Raw genomic sequence first — 18008 nt, forward strand, 5'->3', positions numbered from 1 at the left:
AGGGGGCACCCGCCTGCCCACCTCCCTCGCCCACCCCAGCTCAGCCCCTGGGCAGAAGAGGAGCCCCTGCGGTGCCCTCCCCAGGGAGAGCACCCCCTTCCCCCCAGCCACCCCAAGACTACCAGCTTCCGGAGCCGGCCCCAGGAGGAAGCTCCCGGGGAAAACAACTCTGAAGTTGGCCAGAGGCACCGCCCCGGCTGCTGCTGCCGCTGCTGCGGGCACCGCCTCCCCGCCCCCAGCCCTGGCATCCAGACCACGGGCCACCCAGTGGAGGCGATGGGGCCCAGGCAGGGGGGCTGCCCCGGGGGGCAAGACAGACCCTGAGGGCCACCCCGAAGAGTAGCAGAGCTGACCCCCTTCACACGAGCCAGGATGTTCCCTGCCTTCTTCCTCCTCCTCCTCCTAGGTAAGACTGAGCCCTTGCCCCTTCCAGTGCCCAGTCGGGGCTTCAGACACTGACCCCAGTCCTCCAGTGTCTTCTTTTCCCGGTGCTCACCTAGCCCTCCGTGGCTGGAGGGCCAGGTGCCCAATTTTGTCATGGTCCTGTCTCCGCAGTGCTTCAATTTCCTCAGCCTCTTACCCCCACCTTCATCTCCTTCCCACCCCCACTCCTCACCCCATTTCTCACAATAAGAGAGCAGCCCTAACTCCCCAGGCCAGGCCTTCCCTGCCTGCCTTCCTGCCCACTTCTAGCCACCTGTTGCGTTGCTGCCTTTCACTTCCCTGTTGCCCCAGTCTTGGATCCCCCTGGGTCCCCTAGGTCCCCTGGCTGCCCGCAGGTATCAGAAAGCTTCCTTTTTTCCTCCTCTGATTGGTTGTTCCCCAATGAGCTTTCAAGGGTGACTCACTCTCCTGTCCTTTTCTCCCAGTTCCCCCAGGAGGCATCGGGGCTCACCTGGACCGGACCCTCTTTCCAAATCTGGGTGAGTAAGGGGAATCCTTGAGGGTCCCTCTGGGGCTGGGCGTCCTCAGAAGGGACTACACAGGTGATGGAGAGGGAGGATAGAAATTCTCCCCACCCCCAGCCAGAAGGGAACTACTTGCTCCTTCTCTGAGCTCCTGTACTACCTTTGACCCTAGAATCCCAGGACTGACAACTGGAGGGGACCTTAAGGATCCTCTGGTCAAACTTCCTCATTTTATAGATGAGAAACTTGAGGCCCAGAGAGGTAGAGAAGTGGGTACAAGTGACCTGGGCCCACAGTCCACCTCTGATGATTTCCTTTGTGACCTTAGGTGAGTCACTCATTCTTTCAGTCTCCTCACCTGTAAAATGAGGTGTTTGGGCTAGATGACCTCTGACATCCTTTCCAGCTCTGAATCTGAGATTCTACATCATGTATGACATGACTTGCCTAAGGTCACACAGATGTGATTGGCAGAGAAGCGATGCTCACCAAGATTCTCTGACTTCAGCGTTAGAGCTCTACCTACCAAAGACCTTAGAAATCATGGAATTCAGCTGTTTATTTTACATATTGGGAAGGCATCTCCTTCCTTGCTGGGGCTCTGAGGTCACACACTTGGTTTCACTTAATTGGTCTTTCTCTGTCATTCACTCCCTCAAAATCCAGTCGATTTTATTTTTCATATATGCATGTAGCCCAGTGGAAAAAGAAAGACACTTCCATAAATGTCAGGTCTTGTTAGTATTATCATCTCCCCAACTGGACTGTAAGGCCCATGATGGCAGAGTCTATGAGAGTGCCTTGGAATGGAGTGAACATCGAACTCGGAGTCGGGACACTGGAGTTCGAATCTTGGCTTTCACTCTTACTAGGGATGTGACTGGGAGCTAGTTACGCTACTGTTTTCAGTTTCAAATAGGGATAACAACACTTATACCATGACACTTAGAAGCAGCTGGTGGCACAGTGGTTAGAGCGCTAGGCTGGGAGTCAGGAAGACCTGAGTTCAAATTTGGCCTTACTAGCTATGTGACCCTAGACAAGTCATTTAACCTCCATCTGCCTGAGACCCTGGGTAAATCACTGAACCTCTCCTTGCCTCCATTTCCTTAAATGTAAAATGGGGATAGTAACAGCACCTATTTCCCAGGGTAGTTGTAAGGATCAAATTAGATATTTGTAACCTACATGGCACATAGTAGATGCTATGTAAATGCTTATTTCCTCCCCCCTTATACTATACTTGTTGTTGTTAGGAAAACACTTTGTAAGCCTTTAAAGGTTCGTAGAAATGTGGTTTGTCTTTTGAGGGAAGGAGAAGAGAATTCCAGACCTATGATTTCATTGGTATAGATGACTCTAATGAGTTAATTCCCTTTATTAATGCAGATTGGCAACTCAGTCTGAAATGTACAGTCCTAGAGTTGCCTGAGGACCAGAGAGGTTAAGCAGCTTCCCCATGGTCACACAGCTAGCACTTGTCTGAGTAGGACTTGAGTGCTGGTCTCCTTGACTCTAAGTCTGGCCTTCAATCCACTGTCTGTCTTTATCATTTTGGACCTTTTATTTCATCAGAATTGGGAACTATTAATGCAAATCAGCATCTGCTCTTCTATATTTAGTCTTGGAGGTTGCCTGGGGCACTGAGGGGTTAGATGATCTGTCATGGCCACCCAGCCAGGATGTGTCGGAGGAAGAGGCCTCCTTGTCATTATGATGAGGATTATTCATCTTTGTAACCCCCACCAGGTAGCTCCAGGCCTTGTGCCAAGGAGGTGTTTCGGAAATATTTATGGAGCATAATGTTATTTGGAGTGAGGGCTGAGAAGGGATGGGTGGGAGGAGAAGGGAGACTTGTCAGCCTGGGTATGGAGGCTTCTCGGGATCTAGGATCACCCTCCTGTGTCTGGTCTCAGCCTAGCAGCTCTACTTAAGGAGTCCAGATCAAGAAGGGATGTAGGCTCCCAAAGATTCTAGGCCCAGTTGGAAGGCAAGGAGAGGAGAGTTCCCAGGGGCTCAGCCCCCACACCTTCCTCCTTGCAGCCTGCAGGGACCCTCCTGCTGTGCTCTCCGGTGTCCAGGGAATCCTGCAGTGGCCCCAAGGCCGGGAAAGCCGCCTCCTTCCTATCACTTGCATCTGGGTCATCGTGGGCAGCAAGGAGCAGACGGTGACCATCAGGTAAGAACTAGAGCCAGATTCCTCTGGAAGTAGCCAATGAGAAATCGTCTTGAGAGTCGGGGTGGAGAGGTTGGACATTGTCATAGCTTCTCCACTCCTGTGCCCAGTGGCATGGGTGAGATTATTCGATGTTGGTCTGACTTCCAATACCTTGAAGGCCAGTCCATTTTAAGGTCTGGGCAGGGTTGATATTAGGCAAATGACTTTGTACTATGCTAGTCATATGCCCAACCCTATCCTTGAACTCTTTGGAATCCCTGTCCCCACCCCCAACTACATTCCCTCAATCTTCTCTTCCTTCTATCCTCTCTAGTCCTGGGTACCATAAACATTTGTGGTAGCAGCAATGGATAGACCCTTACTCCAGGGCTGTTCAAGAGGGTCCAATCAGCAGTTCTTTACATTTTAAAAAATTAATCAACATTTTTTTTCTCTCCCTCTTACTTTGGCCCCACCCCATCATTGAAAAAAGAGAGAGAGAGAGAGAATAGAAAAACAAACTTCTTGTAACAAATATGCATAGTCCAGCAGAAAAAATCTCCAAACTGATCAGGTTCAGAAATCTCATTCTGCATCTTGAATCCATCACTTCTCTGTCCAGGGTCAACTAGTATTTTTCTAGGCCTACTAGATGTAGCAAAACCTGGAGTAGGGGAAGGTCAATAGGGAAAAGAAGGAAGAGGCTAGGGAGGATGGTAAAAATAAGGATGCCTAGTGTTCTGAATAACAGGTAGTGGAAGTCTGTCTGGTTTTTTTGTTTTAGTTGGAAGCTTGGATATTTCTGGTAATTGGGAGCCCAGAGAAGGGGCATAGGGTATTCTAGACAAGAGGAGGCAAAATATGTCAGGGAAATCCTGTGGAAGATGGGTCAAATATACTGCATTCAACAAGCAAGCCCTAGACAAAGTATTAACATCATACCAGGACACTCCACCCCTCCCACCTTTTGAAAATTGTTCACCCTTTGTATTTACTGTTTACTGTAGGCCCTAAACTTTTGCTATAACACATATCCCTTGACTTATCACAAAAAAAAAATACCTCTATGTCATTGAAAACACAATGTTCTGGCATTAAAAATATGTGCATTTCACTTCTATTTATTGCAGAGGTGGAAAATTATGGGTATTGAAACCTGACCACTGTTACACTTAATTAATGCATTGGTTAGTTTTGAAAAAATGATTTTTTTTTCTCTTTCTTTTTTATTCCTTTTTAAAAGGGTAGAAAAGGTCAGGAGGAATATATTTGAAATAGACCATGACGTGAAAACAAAGGATGTCTCAATAAAAAATTTGAGGGAAAAAGGGAATAATTTTTATTTATAATAAAGTAACATTATAAAGTTTCTCTCATCATACCCCCTTGATGTTGTACCTTGCCTAGTTTGCATACGCTTTTGGCTCTGCTTAACTCCATAATCAAGGGAATGGGGTATTATGGTTAATTGACTAACCAGGGTAAACTGATGTATCATCAATGCCATGCTTAGATGCTTCCTAGCTATACGTCTATGGATAAAAACACTTTACCCCTCTGACCTTATGGTGCCACATCTATAAAGTGGAGAGTTCCATACTATCACAGGGTTATTGGGAGAAAAGCCCTGAATGAACCATGGAAATGTGAGCTAATACCAGTGTTTGAAGAAAATGCAATAGCAGATTCGTCCTTTGCCCTTTTGACACTTTGCTTCGTATTATTGTAAACTCCTTGAGGGCAGGGATTATATAATTTTTCATCCATGCCTCTCCAGTACCTGAGATAGTCCCTTGCACATAATAGGCACTTAATCCATTTTGGGGGGATCGAATTGAAAAGAATCACGTCTGTGTAAGATGACTCAGAAGGACATCCAAAATCTCCTTCAGCCTGAGGGTTATAGTAATGCCCATTGGTTATTCTTGTATGAGACTAGAAAAAAATTCTGGTTGTTACTGAGTTCTAGATAAATAGATGCTTGCTGTACTTGGGATCCTGAAGTAAAAAAGTGGATTTGTAACAACCCATAGTCCAAGCCAATCAATGTTCTCAGCTGTACAAGACTTTAAAAAAGTTTTGTTGATGCCTTATTCTTCCATTTTTTATTTTTAACATCATTTGAACTTCTCTTTGCCCCACTCCCACCCCCTCACCAAAAAAAGAAAAAACAAAAAACCACGCTCCCTTGTAACAAAGAAATACAGTAGAGCAAAACAAAGAAACATATTGGCAAGGTCTGAAAATGTGTCTCATTCCACACCTCTTGTCTGCCATCTTTTTTGCCAAGACATAGGCACGTGTTTCATTCCATTCACCCCTAAAAGTGAATGCCAGTGGAAACAGTAGCAGACTTAAGAGTTAGAAGGTAGCTCTACTGCCTATTGGATGCGTGACCTGGAGCAAGTCACTTAAAACTCTTCAGTCCCCCTTGCTCCCACCTGTAAAACATGGATGACTACACTAACACTAACTACCTCTTGGGGTTGTTGTGAGGATCAAATAAAATGCTCATGGTAAAGTACTCTGTGAACTATAAATCACCACACAAATATAATTCTAAAAGTCCTGTACTCTCCTGAGTGGCCCTTGTTTCTGTCTCACTGTCCAGGTGAGGGAGTTGATGGGGGTAGGGTTGGGGGAATGGACTCTTAGTGTGACTTCTGGTTCTTTTAGGTTCCAGAAGCTGCATCTGGCATGTGGCTCAGAGCGTCTGATGCTGAAGTCCCCTCTCCAGCCATTTATTTCCCTGTGTGAAGCACCTTCCAGCCCACTCCGATTCTCTGGGGGCAACGTCACCATCACCTACAGCTATACCGGGAATGGCCGGCCACTGGGACAAGGCTTTCTGCTTTCTTATATGCAAGGTGGGCTAGATGTGGGGAACCCCATAATAAAAGAAAGAGGAAGATTCCATAGGCCCCAAGGATGAGAACTGTGGTAGATTGTTGCAGGGCTGTAGTGGGGAGGGTCAGTTGAATGAGTAGTGGGCTTGTCCAGCAGCAGCCAGTACCTCACTGTCTCTGGCCCCCTTCACAGATCGGTTCACGTGTCTCCGGGAGGAGTTCCGATGCCCGAACCACAGATGCGTGCCAAAGGCCCAGCGCTGTGATGGGGTAGATGACTGTGGGGATCAATCTGATGAGACTGGCTGTAGCCCAAGCCCTTTCCACAGCTTGACTGCTGTCCCTGCCCCTACCTGCAACCGTACCTTGGAAGATTTCTACGGTGTCTTTTCTTCCCCAGGCTATCCCCACTCTGTACTGTACCCAACCCCTCACTCTTGCCTCTGGCTTCTGAATCCCCATGATGGGCGACGGCTGATTGTTCACTTCACCACTCTAGAGCTAGGCAAATGGGATTCAGTGCATGTATATGATGGTCCTGGGCCCCCAGACCCTGCTCGCCTGCTCCGAAACCTCAACTATTTCAGCAATGGCAAAGCAATCATGGTGGAGACGCTCTCGGGCAAGGCCACTGTGACCTACCACCTGGGGCCTTGGAGTACTGGCGGGTTCAATGCCACCTACCATGTGAAAGGATACTGCCTGCCCTGGGACCGGCCTTGTGGTGCTGGCTCTGGAGAAGGTCCTGGGGAGGGCTGCTATAGTGAAGCTCAGCGGTGTGACGGGATCTGGGACTGTGCAGATGGCACGGATGAAAAGGACTGCCCCGGATGCCTGCCTGGGCGCTATCCCTGTGGGGCTCCTGGAACCCCCGGCGCCACAGCCTGCTACCCAGCTGCCGATCGCTGCAACTACCAGACATTCTGTGTGAACGGGGCAGACGAACAGCAGTGCCGGCACTGCCAGCCGGGCAACTTCCGGTGCAAGGATGATCGGTGTGTGTATGAAACCTGGGTATGTGATGGGCAGCCTGACTGCTCTGATGGCAGCGATGAATGGGACTGCGCCTATGCCCTGCCCCGAAAAGTCATCACGGCCGCCGTCATTGGCAGCTTGATCTGCGGCCTGCTGCTTGTCATTGCCCTGGGCTGTACCTGTAAACTCTATGCCATCCGCACACAGGAATACAGGTCAGACGGTCAGCACAGGATGCACTGCGGCAGTAGGGGTGGGGAGGACTGGTCATTCAGGGTAGGGGGAAGTGAAGATGGTTGGGGATAGGAAAAGACACAGGACAAGGAGGGGTGACCAGTTTGGGGAACAAAATCCTTTTGTCTTGCTGTTCCAGAAGGAGCCATAGGTAGGGTCCTGACTTAGTAGAGTCGCTGGGGGATTGAACCATAAATCTTGTTCTTCCTTACAGCATCTTTGCGCCCCTTTCAAGAGTGGAGGCCGAGATTGTACAGCAGCAAGCACCTCCATCCTACGGCCAGCTTATTGCTCAAGGTGCCATCCCACCTGTAGATGACTTTCCGACTGAGAACCCCAATGACGTAAGTTACTCTCCTAAGCCTTGCCTGTTCATGATGGCCCTGTGTGGTGGAAAAAAACTTCCATCTGGAATGTGAAAACTAGATTAGAAGCTGGATTCTATTACTTACTACCTGTGTGGACTTGGGCAAATCACCTCTTGGTGTTGCAATTTCTCCATCTGTGAAGTGAGAAGATTAAAACAGATGATCTCTGAGCTCCCTTCTCACTGATTTATGAACCTGATTAAGGCATCTCAACCAAGCCAAAGCTCAGCAGTGCCTTTTCCCTGCTAACCACATAGCCCCGATAGGTTCCTCTCCCTTCTGTCTGTCCTGCTCTGGACAGGACAGAAAGTAATTCTGCTCTTTGTCTTTCTCCATTCGCATGCTTCCTTATCTCTCAAATTATAGAACTCAGTGCTGGGGAACCTTCGATCTCTGCTACAAATCCTGCGCCAGGACGTGTCTTCAGGGGGCTCCTCGGGTACCCGCCGCCGCCAACGAGGCAGATCCGCACGACGATTGGTTCGCCGTCTCCGTCGTTGGGGATTGCTTCCCCGTGCAAATCCCCCTTCCAGGGCCCTGGATGCCAACCTACAGTCTACGTCTGCCCCATCTACCTCTGATGCCCCAGAGGGCAGTCAGGGCACCCCTTTAGAAGGAGCAATGGGTGGGCGAGATCCAGAGGAGGCCCCTCCATTGCCTGTCAAGGTGCCCCTTTCTTCTACCAACTCCCCCCGTGTACCCCCTGAAGACCCACCTCCTCCTACCACCCCACCTCCACCCCCATCATCCCTGTTGTCTGGGGTGGTGCAGGCTCTGCGTGGTCGCTTCATGCCCAGCCTTCGGTCCCCTACACCCCCCCAGGCCACACCGGACCCTCGAACAGTGCCCCCATCCCAAGAGGATGAGGATGATGTGCTACTGCTGCCCCTGGCAGAGCCTGGGCCATGGGTAGGTGAGGAGGATGAGCCACTGCTGACTTAAGTCCCCATGGCAACAGCCCCTTTGCCCAGGCAATCCAAGGTCTGTGCAGCCTTATCTTCGCTGAATGCCTGGGGAGATCATCCCTGCACCAGGCCTGAGGAGATGCCAAATGATACCCTACTTCTCACACCTTGCCCATAGCCTTGTTGTAGCTACTGTAAAGTTGAGTGTCTCAGGGCTAGTGGGACCCCTGACCCTGTTCCCTCACCCTGCCACTATCAGGGCAGTGCCTGCTGTATCCTGAATAAGAGGCCTACACAGAGTTCTTACCTAAAGGCCAAAGATAGGTAGTGCTCCCTGGCCTACCCCCAGAGTCTGAGGCTATTCAGAAATAAGTGAGTGAGCTCTTGAAGGGTCAGGTGGCAGGACACTCCTCCCTTGCTAATTCCTTCCTACCCTAACCAGAATACTTGGAACAAGGAGAAACATCAATCTGCAGATGTCTGCAGCCCCCAAGGGAAAGGGTTTGGATAGGATTTAGAGCTCTACTGTCTAAGGGACCTGCCTGGTTCTTCTTCACCAAGAAGTGAAAATAATAAATAAAATAACTAAAAATAAATTTTTGCAGAATAATTGTGTCCTGTCTTCCACCTTTAGTTCCTTCTCCAGGGGGCAAGCCCAGAGAGTTGTTACATCCTGTCTGACCCATCCTCCTGTCAGCCTGTGTAGAGGGAGAGAAGAATCTAGCCAGAGAGGAGACTGAAGCTAAAGGGACGTGTCCAATCCTGTTAGCCTATGGTTTTTCCCCCGAACTGTGCCAGATTACACAGATATGCTCAGAGCTACCCCAAACAGAGGTACAGTTCTTGATATCCACCCTACTGGGTAGCAGTGCACATCGTTGTCCCTTCACAGACAAGGGGAACCCCACAAAGAGTCTTTACTCTTTTGGTCTTCCAATATCCATTTAAGTTATCAAAAGGTATGTATGACTCACAGGACAAGATATTATGGAGCAAAGAATATAGATGCAGTGAAGACATAATTCCTGACCTCAGAGAACTTAGTCTTTTTTTAGACAAGACAGATGAGCTTTCCCTAATCAAAATAGCTCAAAGAATACAATATTGAATATTAAGACACTTTACAACAGTGATTCTTTTTTCCATATTAGTATTTTATTTTTTTGTAGTTACATGTAAAAATAGTTTTCAACATTCATTTTTGTAAAATTTTGAGTTCCAAAATTTTCTCCCTCCCTCCCTTCCCTCCTACCCCTTCCCAAGACAGCAAGCAAACTGATAAAGGTTATATATGTACAATCATGTACAACAGTGATTCTTAACCTTTTTTGTGTCATAGAGACCTCTTTGGCAGCCTGGTAAAGCCTATGGACCTTTTCTTAAAATAAACTTTTTAAATTAATAAACTAGGATTACAAAAGAAACCAATTATAGTAAGATGCAGCTATCAAAATATTTTAAAAAGAAAAAAATGTTTACAGACCCCAGGTGAAGAATACCTGCTTTAAAAGACCCATGATTGGGGGCAGCTAGGTGGTACAGTGGATAGAGCACCAGCCCTGGAGTCAGGAAGACCTAAGTTCAAATTTGGCCTCAGACCAAACACTTGACATTTACTAACTCTGTGACCTTGGGCAAGTCACTTAAACCCCAATTGCCTAAAAATAAAAAATAAATAAAAGATCCATGATTTCCTCAATGTAGCTATTCCCTCTACTGAAGCCAGGTCACAATTATGACTGGGTAAATGATTTCATGTGTTCCTGTTAACAAAAAAAAAATAATTAAATGACTGGAGCTAACCTTTACATTAAGGTAGAACTGATACCTGAAACACAGATGTAATCCATTGTCAGACCCAAACTTAAAGTTCTGTTTCATCATTCATTCCTTTTCCCACATCCCACCTTTGTCCTGCTACTTTTCCCCTTTACCTGTTGAAATGTCCAATCTCTGTAGTAATTCTCTCAAAGACAAAGACCCCAGCATGGTAATTCCTGCAAGTAGCTTGGACTCTGCCAATATAGCCCCTTAGAACTTAGAGTCATCTCTAGTGGAAGAATAGTGAGAAAAATGTGGGAAATGCTGATGTCATTTTGGCCTAGTTTGGGAAGCCTTCCTGGAAGAGGTGTCCCCAAGAGGTTAGTCTAGGTAGAGTGATGGTCTGGGGGTATAAAGGCAAGCCAGGAAAGAATGATCAAAGAGACAGGCCATCCCAAAAGAGAATAGAGAGAAGTAGCTAACCAAAGATGAGATGGTCACAGCTGATGAAGCATTTTAGAGCCCACAGCATTGGCGTCCAGTGTGGAAGATAATTGATGTGGACATGCTGGGTTTAAGAGGGAAGGTGGAGTGATTGGGAATGCCAGAGGTGAAAAGGATCTGAGAGCTCTACTCTAAACTGAGAGATGAGGAAACAGGTCCAAAGACTGCAAGTCATTAACCCAAGGTCATAACTAATTAGTGAAAGAACTAGGATTGGAACCTAGATCTCATGTGGTAGTTGAAGGCCTAAATAGAAAAAAATCACTGAGGTGTCACTCTACTGAGAAGAGACACTGTAAGTAGGGGGAGAGAATAGTAGGATGCTCCGCAGAGGAAGGAACCCTAGAGAGAACCTTTCTCTCTCCTGAGTCCTGTTTTCCCTTCCATGATTTACCCCGCCTCAGCCCGTCTCTATTCTGGCAGGGAGACAGATATTGATTACACACTGTGAACATCTTTCCACCCAAAGCTAATTGCATAATGTTCTCTCCTCTCCTTAATCAGCAGGAGCCAGAGGACGTTCTAAGGAAGCCAAAGGAGGGGAATGGGGATTCACCTAAAGCTCTCCATGTAGGCTGGCTCCCATATGACTCAGCATAGAGCTGAAAGTGATTTCCTTTTCTTCAAGTCTCTCTCAGGAGGCTGAGGATAAGTTTTAGCCAGTTTCACTTAATGGTTCTGTCCTACCCAAGATGAGAGAAAACTAGCTAGAGTAACTAGTAATTAGCCATAACTAGTAAGGGGCTGCCTGAGCTTTGCACCAGAGCTCCAACATGAGAAGGGGGCATGCTCTTCTCTATGAGAATCCTCCCATCCCTCACATGCCCCTGAACCACTAACCCCCCAGAGTCCTCAGGGAACACCTTCCCCCATTCCCCAAAAGGCAAAAATGAACCTTTCAGGACAAACTGTCTGCGTTGGACTACCAAGTCTGGGGATCCACACAAATCTGAACATGGGCAGCCCAGCATCAGTGGTGACGGCAGGCCTACCCAGCAACAGCCTTCAGGTTTCTGTCTCTTCCTGCCACCTAATTGAATTCCCTGCCTATGCCAGAATGTCTAGTTATGGCTCTGGCTGGCGTTTTTACGCTATAAAAATTCTTGCAAAGAACTGTTTTGTATGTGTGTGCCCGGGCCTGACTCTCTAAACATTGCCAGCTCTGGGCAAGATTAAAAAGTAGGCAAATGTTTATCTCTACTGCCCCAGACTCCCTTACTCACAAGGAAGGCCCTATCACTATTTTCTCTCTAAATCTCCTCAAGAAATATCCTCCCTTCTTTCACGCTATGGTATAAATGACTGATAACAGAGCAGCAAGTCACACTGACTCCTAGAGATATGGACATTTTAAATGATCAGCAAAGTCTTTGAAGACAAAAAGAATGGAGTCAGTCTCTAGAGCTATTTCAGACATCAGCAAACAACACTCACACAGTCTGGTGTGTCTGTTACTGTGTAGAGAACTTATACCTCATTTATTCAGGTTTAGTCGGAAACGAGTAGTTCCATGTGACTGAATCTTTTTTTTTTTTTTTGATAACTGCTGATCACCTGTTTTTTTTTTTTTTAAGCAATTAGGGTTAAGTGACTTGCCCAGGGTCACACAGCTAGTAAGTGTCAAGTGTTTGGTCTGAGGCCAGATTTGAACTCAGGTCCTCCTGATGTCAGGTCCGGTGTTCTATCCACTGCACCATCTAGCTGCCCCAATCACCTGTATTAAGCACCATAATTTTTAAAACACCTTTGCTATTTTTAATTTTATGGGAATCATTCTAAAGTAGATCGTACATGTTCGTGGCCTTCAACATGATTTAACTTTTTTCTTCGTGACTCAGGGTCATCATTATGAACATGAATCATTGTATGTTCTATGTACATACTACACAGTGGAAAGAGCACTCAGAGGTCTTGGAGTCAGAAGACTTGGGCTGAAATCCTGGCTCCCGTGTAATCCAACCCAACAAGGGTTCATTAAGCAGCTGCTATGTCTGAAGGCTTTCACTGTGGTAGGGCTAAGGATCCAAAGACCAAAAGACAAACAGTGCCTGTTTTCTTCTTCTTTTCCTAATAGTATTTTATTTTTCCAATTTCACATAAAGACAATTTTTAACATTCTTTTTTTTAAATTTTGAGTTCCACATTTTCCCCCTCCCCTCCCCCATATATAGATTATCTATATGCAATCATGTAAACATTTTCATATTAGTCATGCTGTGAGAGAACAAACAGACCAAAAGGAAAAAAAAACCATGAAAAAAAATAAAGTGAAAATAGTATGCTTCGATCTGAACAGTGCCTGTTATAGAAGAGATTACAGTCAACTGTAATGTCAAGTTATATTAATTAGAATGTGAATCCAGAGCTGGGATTCCTTAAGGGGAAGAGCACATTTCCAGGCCCTTTGGACCAGGATTGGTCTATCGTTTTATATATATATAAGTGTGTGTGTGTGTGTGTGTGCGCGCGCGTGCGTGTGTGTGTGTGTGTGTGTATGTGTGTGTGTGTGTGTGTGTGTAGGGTTTCTGTCCCTACACCTATTGATCCCATACTACTATGCTTTTGAGTTGTGTCTGGTTTTTGTAGTTTTTCTATCTCTTCCCTCCACCTTCTGGCTAGCAGACATTATTTCCTGATAATACTAACTCGAAAGCCATTCCCCTGCTCCCAGATTGCTGCTTCTAAACTGTGGAGGCCTGTCTATCTGCACTGCTATAGGTGCAGTTCTGAGTGAGGCTTTCAGTGAGGTTCTGAAAGGGCTCTGCCTGGAGTTTTAGCGTATGGGCTTTGTGCCATATCTTTTTGTTCAGTCACGGGTCTTTTTTTGCCTCCTTTTGGGCTCTCAGGTGTGTTCCTGATAGCTGAGGCTATTCAATAAGTGACCTCTCTAAGTGACCAGTGTTGTATAATGGAAAGAGTCTTGGACTTTGAGGAAAGAACTGGTGGCCAAATCCCACCTCCAAAACTCACTAGCTGTATGACAACAGGCAAGTTACCTAACTTTTCTGATTCAGTTTCCACATCTGTAAAATAGGAACAGTTGGTTGTTGTCCTTTGTTCTCATAGAGGACTAAAATAACATCACCATGTTGGGGTCCAACTGTGGCTGTTCAGACCCATGTGAGCTTGGAAGGCTCTAACACAGGTTGGGTACAAATAGTCCATGTGAACATCTGGAGTGGAGATGTCTCTAAATTTGCTCATCTCTCATTTCTTTTGAGCTGCTGCAATCCTGCCTTGCTCATAGAGCACAGCTCTTTGATGCAGGCACACCACGCTGGGCAGTCCTGTGCCAGTGTTTCCCTTGTTTCACTATTAATCTCAAAGTTCTTCAGAAAGACCTTGAGAGTGTCCTTATATGGCTCCTTCCGACCTCCAAGGGATAACACGGATGGCACAACTAGGTGGCGCAGCGGATAGAACTTCGGCTTTAGAGCCTGGAGGACTTGAGTTCAAATCTGACCTCAGACACTTGACACTTACTGTAGTAACTACCTCACAAGGTTGTTATAAGGATCTAAGGAGGTAATGTGTACTTCTCAAAATGCTACATACATTTCAGATATTGCTACTAAATTAGGTGACGCTGAATTTGCTCCTGAGATTTCCATTTGTCCCTTCTTTCTGTGAAACCTCCATGTGCCCTACAGAACATAAAAACACCAGGTGAAATTGGGGCAATGGGAGAGGGGGACAAAGATTTAATAGGAGGGCTGACCAGTAAAGTAGAAGTAAGAGAGACAAATCCGTGCAGCCAGCTGGGGCCCACCTAATCCAACCTTTCTTAAATCTAGAGGGCTACTGATGGGGCTTCCTTAGATTCTGCAGGGGGAGAAGTGTTGGTAGTCCTTGATACTTCTCTCTAGGATTTGAGAAAATGGAGGTCAGAGTCTGGGAAGGGAGAGCCATTGTTCCACCATCACTTTGGAAAGAAGGTGAATGGTGAAAGGAAAAGAAGGGGAGATGAGAAAGGATCTACCAATGGTTTTTGCCAGCTCAGAGCCCAGAAAGAGACTTTCTATGTTACTTAACCCTTGTAAACCTTGCCCTACCCTCCCTTTTATCTGTTGTACCTCACTCTTTTTTTAAAAATTAATTTTTTCAACAAACAAGAATTTATTTTCTCTCCTTCCCACCTCTCTATAACAAATAAGTATAGTCAAGCAAAACAAATTCCCAAACTGGTTGTGTCCAAAAAAATGTATGTATATCCCAGCCTGCATCTTAAGTCCAACCCCTTTCTATTAAGACATGGATATATCATGTTTCCTCTTAGACTGTGAATCCCTCAAAGGCAGGGCCTGTCTTTTGCCTCTTTTCATATCCCCCCAGTACTTACTTAGCACATAGTAGGTGCTTACTAAGTGTTTATTGACTGACTGACTGGTCCTCTGGAATCATGCTTGCTCATTGAATTGGTCAGAGGTCTTAGGTCTGTGTATTTTTTTTTTTTCTTTTTGGTGAGGCAATCAGGGTTAAGTGAGTTGCTCAGAGTCACACAGCTAGTAAGTGTCAAGTGTCTGAGGCCAGATTTGAACTCAGGTCCTCCTGGCTCCAAGGCGGGAGCTCTATCCACTTCGCCACCTAGCTACGCCATCTGTGTCTTTAAAATGTTGTTATTGGATATAAATGGTTTCCCTGGTTCTTCTCATTTCATTCTTCATCAGCTCATAGATTTGAAACCTTCAAAGACTTCTCTAAAATTATTACATATCAATTCATAAGGGAAGTAATTTGGATAGAAGAAATGGACCATGGTAAAAATCACCCTATGTCCTAAATAATGAGATACAATTCTATTCCCTCTCCTTCCCATGAACATCCTCCTTCCCACTGGACATACCATCTTAACTTTCACCTGTGGCTTCAAGAAACTGTAGCATGAAAAGCTGCCACATCCCAGTAAAACCATCTTGGCAGATGGGCTAAACCAGGTGGGGGGTAACCAACAGGCCTCAAACCTGTCAATGAGTTGGGGGATGTCTACCTCAAGCACATGAAGACTTCCCCTGATAGAATGGGCAGATCAGAACAATTTGTTCCAACAGCTATGAAGGCAACTGAAGCAGGTGCTGTGGAGTACTTAGAACTGGGTCAGACATCGAAGATGCCAAGGTCATCCACTGCATCCCAGGCCACCCCAGTCATCTTGACTTTTGTCTTGCCACTGGACTTTGATGCCTCAGGAAGAGAGAGTAGGGCTGATGACTTTGTTCAACTCTGCCTCACTTAAATCCAATTCATAAGCAAGTCAAAATATCTCCCCATGATGTCATTGGTCCTCTTCAAAACAGAAACAAAGGGGGAACAACTATATTACCTCTGGGTCCACGTCCCCTCCACCTTTTTGGGTGCCTGCTACCTCTAGGAACTCACATTTCCCTTTTCCTAAAGCAGGATGTTGTCACTGAAGTCACCATGATCTCATACAGAAGGTGGTCTCACGGTGCACCAATTTGGAGAGCAAAATTAAGTGGTCAAAAACAGAACTAGAGAGCCCCTGCTCTTTACATTGGGTCCTGCTTCTCCCTAGGTTAATAATATGCCCCTTCTTTCTGGTACCAAGTGTCACGACCTTCTTCTGGTCTGTCTTTCATTCATTCACTCATTCACCAAACATTCACTGATCACATATGGTCAAAACTCTGTAGGGAACAAAAAGAATGGGGAGATTAGGAGTGGGAAGGAAAGTATAGAGATTATCTAGTTCAACCCCTTCATTTTGCAGATAAGGAAACTGAGTCCCCAGATGGAGAAAGGGATTTGCCAAATAAGGCACAGTGCTTGTTTTAATGGAGTTTACAGTCTGATAGGGAAAATAGGATGTGTACCAAAACAACTCAACAAATACAAAGAATGTCAAACTGCAATAAAAGAGATTAAAAGGGCCTTTAAATAGCATGAATTAACCCTGCCCCTCCCCCAACCCTACAAGACCAAATTATGTTATTCTGTTGCTCAGAAACTTTGAATGGCTCCCTTTTAAAAAAACTTTTAATTACCTACCAAATAAAGTCCAAACTATTTATGTTAGCATTCAAGGTTCTGCAAGCTTTTTCAACCTTATCTTTTCAGTATGACTCTCATTTACTCTTTCATATGCACTTCATACTCCAATTAAAAGAAACTAAGCTATTTCACAAATAAATCTTGTACTTTCCTGCCTTCATGCCTTTGCTCATGTTGTTTCCTCCACCTGAAATGTCCTTTTCTCCAGCTCTGTTCACAGACTTCAAAGCCCAGCTCAAAGGTGCTACTCCAGTACCCTTCCTCCCAACTGTACAAGCCCTTTGAATTCCCAAAGTAGTTTTTACCTGGGGAACTGAAGCATAGAAATAAGAAAGTCTTTCCTTTATTTGCTTGTACATCTCTCTATCCCTTCTTCTCTATATCCTTCAGTCTTTATCAGTTGTTTCTGTCCACATGTCTTTCTGTCCAAATCATTCTCAATAACTGTTTTATTTCTCTGTCTGTGTATCAGTCCTCTTACTTTGTCTTTGTCACGTTCAGGTCCAGATAGTAGGATGGGTGTGTAGATATATGTGTGTGGCTGGGGGATTCCAGAGGAAAGCAGCACAAAGAAAGAGAAAAAAAAGGGGTGGGGTGGGGAATCTGAAAGGAGGGAATCCCGATGACATCACTGCTAATTAGCATATGTGACTTCAGCAGGAGGCGGGTCTATTCCCCCAGGTGTCTAGGGGGAGTGGAGAGTGCGTGTCTTTGGGGGAGGGGGGTGATATTTAAAGGGAAAAGCTGACAGAGCTGCTGAGTGAGAGAAAGATTTCAGAGAGCCAATACTGCTGCACACGCACAGAGATGCACGCGGACACGGACACAGATATGGACACGGATACGGACACAACAGCCCTCTGTCCATCAGGCGGTGGGGCTTCCTCCCCAGTGATAACACCAGGTGAGGGGGGCTGATTCCTCAACCCTGCTACAGACTGACTCCAACCCTGCGTGTGGGGAGGGGGGGAGTGCGGGGGGTGGTGTTGTAGGGTTTTATTTATTTATTTGTTGGTAGGGTGGAGAGGAGGGGCTGATCAGAAATTAGGACTGGAGAAACGGAACCACAACAGCCAAAAGGAAAATAGCCCCTCAGAACTAGATAGGAATTGCCAGCTAGGGTTTGGGGGCTAAGGTCGGAAGTAGGGATGTTAGCAGTACCTTCTTCATCTCGGATTTTGGAAACTGGTTAAAAGCCCCTACCATCTTAGATTAGCCTCTGGTTCCCCTTTGCCCCACCTCACTCCCCAGCAGCCCAGGTTAGGGAGCCAGTTAGAGGGACAGAGAAGGAGAGAGAGAGAAGGAGGTAGGCTGCTGCGGGGGGGGGGGGGGGGGGGGGG

The 18008-nt window shown here is 46.2% G+C and overlaps 2 protein-coding genes across 4 annotated transcripts in view; both read left to right on the forward strand.

The window, feature by feature from the left end:
- Positions 1-261: 261 nt before the first annotated feature.
- Positions 262-9004, forward strand: LRP10 (LDL receptor related protein 10). 2 transcript variants are annotated; one of them, XM_027843047.1, is made up of 7 exons: positions 262-406; positions 870-923; positions 2952-3087; positions 5743-5933; positions 6106-6907; positions 7336-7465; positions 7856-9004. In XM_027843047.1, the coding sequence occupies exons 1-7, from the start codon at positions 373-375 to the stop codon at positions 8429-8431; spliced, it is 1923 nt and encodes a 640-aa protein (XP_027698848.1). In that variant the 5' UTR covers positions 262-372; the 3' UTR covers positions 8432-9004. The 2 variants fall into 2 exon arrangements, with proteins under 2 accessions (XP_027698848.1, XP_027698847.1); XM_027843046.1 differs by having other exon boundaries at positions 264-406; positions 6106-7102.
- An 8466-nt stretch (positions 9005-17470) lies between these two features.
- Positions 17471-18008, forward strand: part of REM2 (RRAD and GEM like GTPase 2) — a 5252-nt gene continuing 4714 nt past the window's right edge. For both annotated transcript variants that reach the window (XM_027843188.1, XM_027843187.1), the window contains exon 1: positions 17471-17572. In XM_027843188.1, coding sequence (XP_027698989.1) covers positions 17476-17572 — 97 coding nt within the window. In that variant the 5' untranslated portion in view covers positions 17471-17475. The remainder of the gene's footprint in view (positions 17573-18008) is intronic.

The sequence above is a fragment of the Vombatus ursinus genome, unplaced genomic scaffold (assembly GCF_900497805.2).
Source record: "Vombatus ursinus unplaced genomic scaffold, bare-nosed wombat genome assembly UNPS02014894.1, whole genome shotgun sequence".
NCBI lineage: Eukaryota > Metazoa > Chordata > Mammalia > Diprotodontia > Vombatidae > Vombatus > Vombatus ursinus.